We start from the raw sequence: 12,720 nt of genomic DNA on the forward strand, positions 1-12,720 counted from the left end.
AACTGGATTGTGTACTGACCAAGGGTTTGTGAATCTTGATGTAGATGCAGGAGGCTGGCTGCTGCATATAAGACTCGACTAGGTTTATCAAAGTTCTTACGAAAGGCTTGCAGCAAGGCCATGCAATTATGGAGGAGAAGATCTGGATCCTCCCAGAGAGACGAGTCCCAAACTAAAATCTGACCCATGATTAGGGATATAATAAAAGCTACTTTAGATTTTTTAGCGCTTAAAATGGATGAAACATTGATTGGGAAATACCCTTTAATTATTGGGGCCTCCATCATATTTAGGTGGGTTTTGGAATACAGAGTTGAGGTGCTGATGATTCTCAGGTGCTGGTGGAGAATGAGCGGCACAGGCACTTGAGACCTGCTGCAGAGCATCTAGCCGATGAGAGACACTGCATAAGTTGATTTTGATGAAACAAGCCAATAGTCGGGGTCACATGCACGTCTTCCAAATCAGAGACAAGCCAGAGTCAGGTCATAGACACAGGTTCCAAAAGAGAGACCAGCCAGAGTCACGATTACAGGCACATTTTCAAATGAGAGGCAAAACAAAGTCATCTAATTTATCCCAGTGGGATGATCATCATCTACAACCCCTTGTGATTAAAAATCCATCTTACCTGAAAGACACAGGAGATGTGTTGAGAAAGTTGGGGACTATTCAATAGCAGGAAGGGTGCTTTTTTTTGACTGCGGATATTAAGTCCCTTTATACGGCCATCACTCATGACGATGGTCTTAAGGCCATTAGACATTTCTTAGAAATGGAGAATGACTACTCTTTGATTAAAGATTTTATAGTAGAGAGTATTTTTTTCATTCTCACTAATAATTATTTTTACTTTGAGGGTAAATATTATATCCAGCGAAATGGGACTGCTATGGGCACCAGGTTCGCTCCAAGTTATGCCAATTTGGGAGGAGACTACCATATGACGGGATGGTATGCTTGGAGCGAACCTGGTGACATGGATAAGGTACATAGACGATGTCTTTTTTATTTGGAGTGGGGATTCTATCAGTTTGAATCAATTTTGTGAAGAACTAAATAGAAATGAGATTAATGTTGAATTTACTTTCAACATTAGCTCAAATGAAGTCAATTTCTTAGATTTGAGTATTTATATTAATAACCACAATCTCTGCACTAAAACATACAAAAAACCGACTGATTCAAATTCCTATATCCTTGCCACGAGCGGTCATCACCGCAGGTGGTTGGAAAATGTTCCCAAAGGGCAGTTCTTGCGTCTGAAAAGAAATTGTTCAGACCCTAAGGTATTAATGGAACAGACTGCTGGAATGAAGAAACAATTTCAAAGTAAGGGATATAAGGAAAAATTACTTGATGATGCAATAATGTCAGTTAAAGAGAAAGATAGGGATCAACTATTAGAACCTCGCTCTGAAAGTTGTAAATCTAATAATAATTGTACAGCCTTTATTACACAATATAATTCCCAATACAGGAAAATAGAGAAAGTTGTTTCAAAGTATTGGAATATTTTAAAAAAAAAGATCCTGAACTGGTAGATATAATTCCAGATCATCCGAAGTTTGTCTACAGACGCGCTCCTAACTTAAAGGATAATTTAGTTAGGAGTTCCCTTATGGAAACCAAAAGAACAGGTGTGACCTCTAAGGGATTTTTTAGATGTGGACTCTGCATAGCATGCAGAATGACGTTTGTAGACCAGAAGAACAAAATTTCTGATTTTGAAGTAAAGGGCCGTAAATATTCTATTAAGTCCTTTTTGAGCTGTAACACTCCAAATGTGGTATATTTGTTGGAGTGCAAATGTGGCCTTTTTTATGTAGGTCGCTCTTCTCGTCCTCTTAAGGTCAGACTGTCTGAACATCTACGGAATATTAAGAAGGGCTATGAAAATCATTCTGTGTCCTCTCATTTCAAAAGCCACCATAATTGTGCGGGTAGTGGTCCAAAGAATTTTTTAGCAATAGAAAAGATAGAAAGTAATTGGAGACAGAAACATACTTCCACAGCCCTTGCTAAATGCGAAATGAGATGGATTCATAATCTGGGGACTTTAGCCCCAGGAGGTCTCAATCAAGATTTTGAATTTAAGTGGTTTCTCATGGATGATTAATCCCTTGTTTTTACTGAGTTTTTTTGAATATGAGTTTATTGGATTATGTTAGATAGGAGTTGCCTCTGGTAAGTTAAGCAGGAATGTCTGCGGTTAAGAAGTGGATGTGGGACTTCGATCATTAGTTATTAGTTTTAAGTTTTAGATGTAGTTTTTTTTATAAGTTTCTCATTTTTTCTTGTTATTTATTTTTGTATGTATTTATTTGTTTTTTATTTGTTTTTTATTGTATACGGTGTTTTGTATTGTTATATATTGAGTTTCATTGATTATTACTTATTAAGTGGTGACAGTACATCCTGTGTGTATAAGAAGCCCAAGTTCGGAACCCCCTTCATGCACCTTGACAAAGGCTCCGAGTGAGCCGAAACGCGTTGGATGACGGGGATTGTGACGTCAGACGCTCTCAGCAGGGGGGATTTCCTTGAGCCGACCAGTCGCTTGTTCTGCCGAGCGGAGCATATATGAGTGTCTGCCCGGGATACAGTTCACTCAAATACCATCATTTGTCACGCTTACTGCAAGTTTCGGGACGGTAAGAGCAGGGCTGTAACTAGGGCTGTGCGACAGGGGCGACCGTCCAGGGCACAATGCTGAAGGGGGGCGCAATTTAGTAATATTTTAGGTTAATTTGGTTAAAATTGAGGGCTAGGGGGGCGGCATTTGTCTTTCTCGCCCAGGGCGCTAGAATTCTAAGTTACGGCTCTGGGTAAGAGTCCATCCTTTTCCCGTTGTTGGGCTTTGATCTGGCAGTTTTATGTTAGGAAGTTTTTAAATCTTTTTAATGAAGTGTCTAACGTTTTTACACTATCAAGTATTTTTTTTCCCTTTTGGGACTATGTTTATCTAAGTGGAATCTCGTTTTGGAAGATCTACTCCATGGGAGCAGTTTGTTTGATATAGACGCTCGATTATATATATGATCTGAGTATGAAGTATTTGAAACTTTATTGAAGAGTTGTCCACGCTTCAAGATTGAGGGACATGATGAACTTTATGGACTTTTTGTACTTCTTTGATTTTTTATTTATTTATTTATCCTCTCTTTTTTTTTTCTCTCTTTGGGATATTATATTGTGTTCGGTATTTTTCAGGTATTTTTTAGATAGTCTAGTTTGATTGGCGCCTGTCAGCAAATAATTTGTTGGTATCTTTTGGTTTTTATAGGTTTTGGTGTTACCTATTTCTATTTGCTACAAGCTGCCTTTCGTTGATTGTTTTTTGCGCCTGTTTGACTTAGTGTTTGTTTGCGTATAAAATCAGTACACAGTATAGCTTAAACTATAGAACGCAGAAGGGAAAGCAAGAGCAGGTCAGATCTGACACTTTGGCAGTGATTACTGCACAAAGTGGAGTTTAAATAGCTAAGAGGGTTTGTCATGTGTCAGCAATCACATGACTGAAACCAGGAAGTGTTTTTCCAGAGATCACATGATTACAAACCAGGAAGTGAAGCCAGAGATCATATGACTGCAATCTCAGAGAAATTAGGAAGTGCTAGAAGCACAGGATGTAGGTCTGTGCTTCTACATCCTGTGCTTCTAGCACAGGATTTAGGCCTGAATGGAAACGTCCGGCGGGGAGACAGGGTATAAAATGGAAACCAGCACTGGCGTGTGACAGGGGGCGAGTTCTTCTTCCTGGTATGGAAGCCTCAATGAACCAAACAAAATGAAAAATAAAAGCTCTCGCCCTCTAAGCACATTAATCATTTAATCAATGTAGTTTCCTCCGCTAGAAGGAGGGTGCGATTGCAGCCTCACTACCTGCACTGCTGGGGAGGTAATGTCCTTGATCACTCCCACTTTGGGTCTGCCACTGTACTGATCTTGATGTACCTATTTTAGTGTGGAGGCCTGGAGCTGCAGCTACTTCAGGCCCATTATTAATCATTACCCCTTCCTTTTCCCTTTACATCTTCACTGTTAAATATCGTGCTGCTCTTTTTCCTTTTGTCAGGCGCCCTCTCCGCACTGACACTTGATGCAGGAGACAGATGCCTGCACCTTCTCAGCAGCCACGTCCCGTTGCCTAGCAGCGGGGCCCTATCGACACTCACCTGTCGGCAGTCAGCATGTCTGACCGCCAAAATCTCCCTAACCCAATCAGCATGTACCTTATGGTATATACAGCACCCTCTGACACCATACTTGCCAACATTTTAGATTTGGCTTCCGGGAGCTGCCGGGGGGAGGTGGGTGTGCAGGGGGCGGGGCTCCAAAAATCGTGTCATGTTGGCCCCAATACCTGTGCATACCTTCTGGGCAGGTTTATTTTTAGATCTCCATACTTGGCAGTCCCTTAGTCTAACCCACAGGGCATATAGTGGAGGTGACTACCAGCATACATCTACTCTCCACATGGAGGAACTTTTTCAAGGAAAGAAGAGGACCACTGCCCTGCCTTGTGGTGTGACCCCCATTTAGGGAAACAGGGCAAAAGCATTTAAAGCAGTCGCCAACAGGCACCCATTTTATACAGCTGCAATATAAGCTCCCTGCCAAGGAAGCACATCTAAGTGATCAGGAAGACATGAGCCTAGACCAGTATTTTCATCATCACCATTGTCATCCAATTAATACCTCCACAACCCTACCTCCTCTCAATAAGCTTGTTGTGAATGTCTGTTTTCACCCAGAAGCATCAAAATCAGAAACACATGGCAATGGAGGAGGTTCTGGCACAGCAAAGAGAAGAACTACCACAGATGGAAGTGGAAAGAGTGAACCAACAAGCCAAGATGACATGACAGCACCCTCAAATAGTGTCAAAGGGGGTTAGTTAAGTGACCAAATTACCAAGTGAGTCAAGTTAAGATTCCGGATCTTCAGTGGGAGGATAGAATAAGCTAATAAAGATGCCCAGGGAGGCTCATGCTATATGTGTATGTGATTTAAGTGTGAACCATTAATAAGTGGTTCTGGTGAATGTAAGGACACCATAATAAATCCTTTGTGGTGGCTGAAAAGGTGTATTCATTGTTATTTAACTAAGGTAACACCAGTCACGACCAGCTGTTCAGACTGCTATATCTGGGACAGGCTGGGCGTTCGTGACAACATGCAAGCAGCAAGGAGTGGATGTCAATAGCAGAATATGCAATCCAGGGAAATTAACAACAGAACATATAAGGGTACATATAAACAGTACAATACATAAGTTTATTTCACAACATGCACCTCATGCAAGCTTTTCGCAAGAAACACGAAGGAAGAAAGATTTGGGACCAAAAACATTTAAGATTGGTTAGAGGCCACATCTATAGTAGAGAGCAACCTGACTGCTACAAAGTTTCTTACATCAGGGGGATCATCAGGAGGAAAATGCACAGACCCAAGAACCATAGAGAGCGATCTTGCCCATCAGCCTACAGGTGATGGCCAAGTGAGTACTCAATGGGCAAATGCAACATTTTTAACGGTGATTCACAGAAGAGTTTGATATATATAATTAAGTGGATGTAAAAGTAGCAGCACTGAACTTAAGATCTGCAATGGTATTGCTGTACATACTCATAGACAAGATTAACAGAGAATTAGAACTACCGTCCATGGCTGTTCCTTTTGGCAACCCCCTCATATCCCTACAAGGTGGCTAAGGAGGTCCTAGGCAAGTTCAGACATTTCCAGCATTTTTCTTATGCAGAGGGTGCCCCAGTCAACAATGCAATTAGTAAAGAAAGATGTACACTGCATACTGCATTACTACATAGTATTTTCCTCTCTTGACACTCTACCTCTGCTGACCGCTTCTGCCAGTCGCTACACTGTCTTCTTGTCTCCTACAGAATCAAGTTCAAACTAATCGCCCTCACCGACAATGCCCTCAGCCCCTCCATTTTTGCTTACACTCTGTTTTGTCAATGACCAGGGACAGGCTGGACTGGGGGCAGGGGGATTCTGCCCCCCATTCCGGTCCCATAGTGGCCTACCTTGGGCTGGTTCACTGGGCCACCTGCATTATTTTCCTTTAAAATGTTCTTAATAGACTGCTGAGTCGAGTCTTGCCCCAGGGCTAAAATTTGCCAGCCCTCCCCGGTCAATGACCACTGCCTCACTACCACACTGATAACCACTTTGGCCTCCTGCCTCCAGGATTTTACCTGTGCTGTTCCTACCTGTGAAACGGACTCCTATGCCCTATTAGATTAGCCACTAGTCTCCAATGTACCCTCAACATTTATTTCTTTATTGAATCCTATAAGCTCTCCAACTGAAAACTCCTCTGCCATTGTTACCATCTGTAATCCCCACTCAGTGCCACCCTATTTCTGTCTCCCGCTTCACTCTAGGATGTAAGTTCTCACAAGTAGGGCCCTCTTTCTTTGTGTTTTCCTTCCTACTATTGCACCTGTAGGCCTGTCTCCCCTGTTTCTCAAGCCCATGCTTCAAGGACCAGGCTTACTTCACACAGGTGCTACTTATCAGTTATGCTCACTGTCTTGTCAATAGCTGGATCTGCAATTATATGTTATCTGTTTATACCCTTCCACTTCATTATTGACTAGTCATTGTATAATTTTGTATTGTGTAATTATGTATTATTCATAGCTGTCTGTGCCTTGTGTGATACTGTTAAATTTGTATTCTTTTCACCCTCTATGTTTCGGGTACCTCATAAATAAAAGATAATATTTTAGTACCAGTTATAGGGCACTGCATATAGTGATTACTTGCTGCAAAGGTGTTCTGATAGCTTAACTAGACATAGACCTCAAGTTACTCCCCCTTTTAACACAAAGTTTTAAATTAATGGGCTTCAAATTTAATGATAACTATTAATAAATATTACACTAATAAATGATTACCTATGGGCTGCACCTTTTCAAAGAATATTGTTCATTCTTGCGTTGGTGCCCAGTGGCAGAGACAAAGTTTAAAACTGTTGCCCATTACCTGGATGACTTTTTGCTTGCAGGCCTAACAAACAAAGACAAATGCCAGCTGGTGTTTTTTTCTTAAAAATCACTGTTAAAGACTTTTGGGAGTCCCATAGCCAACGATAAAACCAAGACCCACGCACCAAAATGTATATGTGCGCACCATGCAGTATTTGCCCTGATGTGTTAAGGTTGTAAAAAATTATAAATACAGACGCACAAATGGATTGGAATATGTATGCAAATATGTGTATCCTATGATAGAAGTGAAAATATTTTCATAAATGGTATATCTGATCCATATGGAAATAAATCTGTATTGCACAGGTATAACTATTTTAATACATGAACTAATGTAATTTCAAATGACTTTGTTAATCATCAGCTTTATAAATTGTATTAAATTAATAAATTAATAGTGAATTTTATTATGTCATTATTTTCTTAATACAGAATTTACATATATTTTATTTTGAAAATTTTCTGGAAATCAGAAATCATCACAGTTAACATCAAAGTACCGTATATCTTACATACATCTTGCTAGCCTCCTCATGTGGCGAAGTATATGAAGCTGCTGCCTATTTAGATAGCTCCATCGCCTCTGGATTTTAGAGATGGAGCAGTCTATGCACAGATCCCGAAGGAACTTCCTCGGCACAACACATATGATTTCTATTTTTGTGCACTGCTGACATATACTCTTCCCTATACGGTGAAGTGCATGCAACTACTGCCTATTCATATTGCTCCTTCACCTCTGGAGTTGGGAGACGGAGCTGTATGTACAGCTTCTGGAGGATAAGCTTTCCTTTTTTGTGGATTGCTGACATTTACTTGACCATTTATTTATCTTACGTATACTTATCAATCAGGATAAGCTCCACTTCGATAAAGTATGTGGCTCTTATTTTGAGCTCATCATCATCATCATCATCATCATCATTTATTTATATAGCGCCAACATATTCCGTAGCGCTTTACAATTGGGGACAAACACAGTTAACTAATACACAAATTGGGTAAAACAGACAAAGAGGTGAGAAGGCCCTGCTCGCAAGCTTACAATCTATGGGCTCCAGACTTTGTTTGAGTTAAAAAAAACCAGAAAAAAGTAATTGGCATGATGACATCTAACATGGTAGTCTATGCCTGTTGAAAGCTACTGACGAAGCGAATTCCAATGAAACACAACCATAAAAATTTGACTCCCCCTATACAAAGCAGACCATAGCTGCAATCCTTGTCAGATTATTGTGCACTGAATGCCTTGTAGTCCAGCATTCTGTATCCACCATGGACAGCCAGGCGTAGAAAAGCACCAGACGAATTTCACTAAAAAAGATGTGTAAATCTTAGTAGCATTGAGCAAGTGGGGCAAAGCTCCACAAGGTAGATGTCAGTAGCTCTCAGGAGTGCCCTGCTGAAGCTAATTATGTAAAAAGTAAATTGTGTTATGACGTGAAAAAGTGCTGTTAGGACTACAAAACAAGACAAATCATAAATTTTAGAGAACACCAAAAGTATGCCAGCGTAGCAGGTGGGGGACAGAGAAAAGAACTATGGAATTGTCAGCTACCATGAGCTGCTATTTATATAACGCCACTAATTCTGCAGCGCTGTACAGAGAACTCACTCACATCAGTACCTGCCCCATTGGAGCTTACAGTCTAAATTTGTTAACATACACATACATACACACAGTGTGGGAGGAAACCGAAGCACCAAGAGGACACCCACGCAAACACGGGGAGAACATACAAACTCCTCACAGATAAGGTCATGGTTAGGAATCGAACTCATGGCCCCAGTGCTGTGAGGCAGAAGTGCTAACCACCAAGCCACCGTGCTGCCTGTAGCTATGGCTTGTATCAACATTGCATAGGTTCCAATGCACTATAAAATATAGGCCAGAAAACAATTATTGATATTGGGTTTCTTTCTCCAGATTGTCATTTGAAGTCCAGAAAGGTAAAGAGATTGAGATTGGTGTCGGCCTACAACTTTAGAAGCACTAGGCATGACCCCGCAGGGTGTGGTGCTGCCACAACACAATACAACCATGCCACCAACTTAACACCACCACCAGCCCCCTTTCCCTTCTCTTTAGAGGGGTGTAACCATGTGCCCATTCCAAAACACAGAACATCCATAAAAATGCACACATTTTTATCTCATCTTAATAATCCTATTGTGCAAAGCAACACATTTTCAACAAAACTAGGCACATGGCACTTGGTAAAAAAAAATCCTTCACTCCGCTCGACTACCATAGGCTGCTGTAAGATTTTGTTCCTTCACAAATGCTGTCATCTTACCATTTTTTTGTTCTGTAAACCCATGTACTTCTTTGAAAATCAAGGCACACTTGTAATGTTAAAGAGGATTTTTCACTATGTGTTGGCAGTTTGCCTGTCACAAATTACCTCCAAACTAATACTATTTCTGGTCTGCAAAGCGACATAGTGGATTACAAATAAAATTATGACAGAAACAATGGAAACTAATTGTTACTCGACATAGATTCATACAAAGACCAAAGAAGAGAAAATAAGTTTGCAATGCAGGCGGAGATTGATTATGCACAAACTCTTTAGAAACGTTTTTTTTACATTACATTTTGAAAATGATTGACAGGAGTTATAAATGCTTAGGTCAAATGCTATTGAGAGCATACAGACTGTTCAAAATAGTAATATTAATTTATAGTTTTATGCGTGTAATCTATTGACATGAAGTAATGACATTCCATAATTTGATAGCTGTGTGTGATAAAATATCACATATTTTACAATTGCTTTTCACTTAGAAGAGCATTCATCTTATGGTCTTCTGTATATTCCGATGCCACATTTCTCTGTATAGTCCTGCTTTTCCATGATCTCTTCTCCCTAAAAATATTAAAAATCCCACAGTTAAGATCATGGCAAGCTAGAAATATGAAGGATACATTATGTCAATCGAAATTTTCCGCTCCTTAATAACCAACCCCAAGTATAGCATTCAGTAGGGGTACTTCCCCAGTACCTGAAAATAGCTTGGATTGTAATGTCTCAGCTCAGGGAAGCGGGAACACTGCCGCTACCCCGTTGGTAGTAATACAAGAAGGTACCATAAATCAAGTTATATTACAAAGGCCAATTCCCAGGCAATAACAAGGAAGGCAAGCTTTCAGATCTACTGTTAGCAACATGAATCAGGTGAATGTTTAGTATGCATGAAACCTGGTCACTTAAATAGACGTGTTGCTTAGTTAAAATTAATGAGCTGAATAAGCAAAATAGTTAACAGAAAGCCAAAAATGCTAAAAAAGAACATGACAGCCCTTCAGGTATTGAGGTTTCCATTGACACCAGTGGGGTAGGTCATCAAAACATACATAGTGTATTGACTCTGAAGACATGAGCCATATGTCTAGTGATACAAGCGTCTCTCAACTTGACTAAAGTACGACGGAAAGAGTTACTATAGCTCACTGGATCCCAAACTTTCTCAGTTCGGGGCACTCTTAGGGTCTCCATAATTTTTTCAAGCCACCCCTACGCCAAAATAATTACCAAATACTCCTCCGCCTTGCTTACCACCAGCCCTGGCCGTGGCACCCCTGTGAGATCGCTGCGGCACCCCAAGGAGCCGTGGCACACAGTTTGGGAACCACTGCTGTAGCTAATGAACGATGTTACCTTAGAAGGTATATAAAGTATGGTTATCTTTTCTGCCCAGTCTCCTCTACACTCACAAGAACAATACATGTAAACAATTTACTATCTGTAGCTAGTCTTTGTAACAATATGTTGTCAGTAAAAAACCTGACAAAGCAAGCTAATGTTATGACAATTAATGGTGACAGCTGCATTATATAAAAAAGGAGTCACATTCTTGCAGAAGGAAAAATCACTGATGAATTGTAGAAGCTAAAGAATAAAGAAGTGGTCAACACTGCCAATAAGGGCCAACATATGAACAGCATTCTGTAAAAGCAAAAAGTATTTTAAAAGTCTTCTGAAATAAGTATGATGTTTTTATTGCATTCACAGCAGGTGTGGGCATCTCTAAAGCAGAGAGAAGTGTGTCTTTGTGCGGACAAGTACAAGCTTTTATACATTTTAACAGCATCTGTTACATAATGTGATAATCTATACTCTTATTTACAGTTTCCTAAAGCTGGGTACACACTACACTGTTTTCGTCCAATAATCGGCTCAAACAGCCGACATACGACCGCTCGTTCAAAAGTCGGGTCAGTGTGTGCAGTGACACGATGGTCAAAAGTCTGCCCAAATGGACGATTATCGCCTCATCTGGTTGGTCGTACCGTTTAATATTTTCGGTCCAATCTCGTTTCCGCTGTGTAGTGTGTATAAACTTCCGAGCGATCCACAACAGTGAGTACGAAATTACAGTCATTGCTCACGACAACATGGCTATAAAAAGTCGCTAAAGGGACGTCCGCTCTTCCCTTTATCGTCCTAAACATGGCTAGTGTGTATGCAGTCCATGGACCGAGCGATCGGATCATCGATCGCATGTAAAATCGCTCGGCATAAAAAGTTGGTCGTAATTTCTGTAGTGTGTACCCAGCTTAATATGGTATAGAAGTTTCTAATAAACATTGACGACCTTGAGATAAAGAAACCACATATAACTGTTGGGATCGTAAATCTCAATTCACTTTATTTAGCTTAACCTTTCTCATTGTCCTTTAAAACTAAAGGTAAATATGTTTGTCCGTCTGCACTAAGAATACATCTGTTCAGTCCATGTCAACCTTTGACCCCTTCCAGCTGCATTCTGAAGAGAACATAATTGGGCATATAAAATATAAGTATATATGTAATGCTTAATTAATACAATATTAACCATAAACAGTCAATATTGTGTCAATCAGGTTGACTTTCACTACATTCATATATGGAACCAACGCTTAGGACATAGGTACCTTCAAGCAATGATGAAGCTGATGAGCAGCTCGCAAATGGTGTTAATGGTATTAAGATTGATCAGTGCAACCAAAGGAGGAAATGCACTAGATGCTCAGATGAAATGCATTTTCCAAAACAAATCAACAATAGCAGAGCTGAACAGCCTCTGGACTTGATACATGAGGACCTGTGTGGAGCAATGAGATGCCAGGAAGGAAGAAATATTATCTTACATAGTTTACCTGCTTCACAGAAAGTAAACAGGGTAATGAAAAGAATAACTCGCTCAAATAAGCATCAAGTTTGGCAGGATGTCAAAGATGCTATGTGCTGATAATGGGGCTGAATACACACAGCACCAGACCATAGTATCATTTAACCCCGAAACAGAGTGTTATAGCAAAGACCAAGAACCTCACTCTATGTGAAAGCTGGTGAAGTATACTGTTTAGCAAGTGTAGAGAAAAGCCAGCAGAATAGTAGATTGTATAGCGAGGGTATTAGTAATAGGAAAACAGAGGTTATATTTCCGCTTTATAGGTCACTGGTAAGACTTCACTTTAAGTACTCTGTACAGTTGTGGAGAGCTTATTTTCAAATAGACATTAATAAAATAGAAAGGTGCATGGGCTTCATAACAAAACTTCAGAAAAGACTTAAAAAACTGAACATGTAGAAGGTTTTAGGAGAGAAGGGGCGGATCTGATAGAAACTTTCAAATGCATTAAAAGTATTAATGGAGTCCAGGAAGATAGTATTTTAAAAAAATAAGAGGCTTTCTAGAACTGTACAACGCACTT

At 40.1% G+C, this 12,720-nt stretch overlaps 1 protein-coding gene across 2 annotated transcripts in view; it reads right to left on the reverse strand.

Moving 5' to 3' along the window:
* Nucleotides 1-8,769: 8,769 nt before the first annotated feature.
* The window catches only part of LOC142149990 (uncharacterized), an 81,321-nt gene continuing 77,370 nt past the window's right edge, over nucleotides 8,770-12,720 (reverse strand). For both annotated transcript variants that reach the window (XM_075205264.1, XM_075205263.1), the window contains one exon: nucleotides 8,770-9,889. In XM_075205264.1, coding sequence (XP_075061365.1) covers nucleotides 9,787-9,889 — 103 coding nt within the window. In that variant the 3' untranslated portion in view covers nucleotides 8,770-9,786. The remainder of the gene's footprint in view (nucleotides 9,890-12,720) is intronic.

Source organism: Mixophyes fleayi, chromosome 4 (genome assembly GCF_038048845.1).
Source record: "Mixophyes fleayi isolate aMixFle1 chromosome 4, aMixFle1.hap1, whole genome shotgun sequence".
Lineage (NCBI taxonomy): Eukaryota > Metazoa > Chordata > Amphibia > Anura > Limnodynastidae > Mixophyes > Mixophyes fleayi.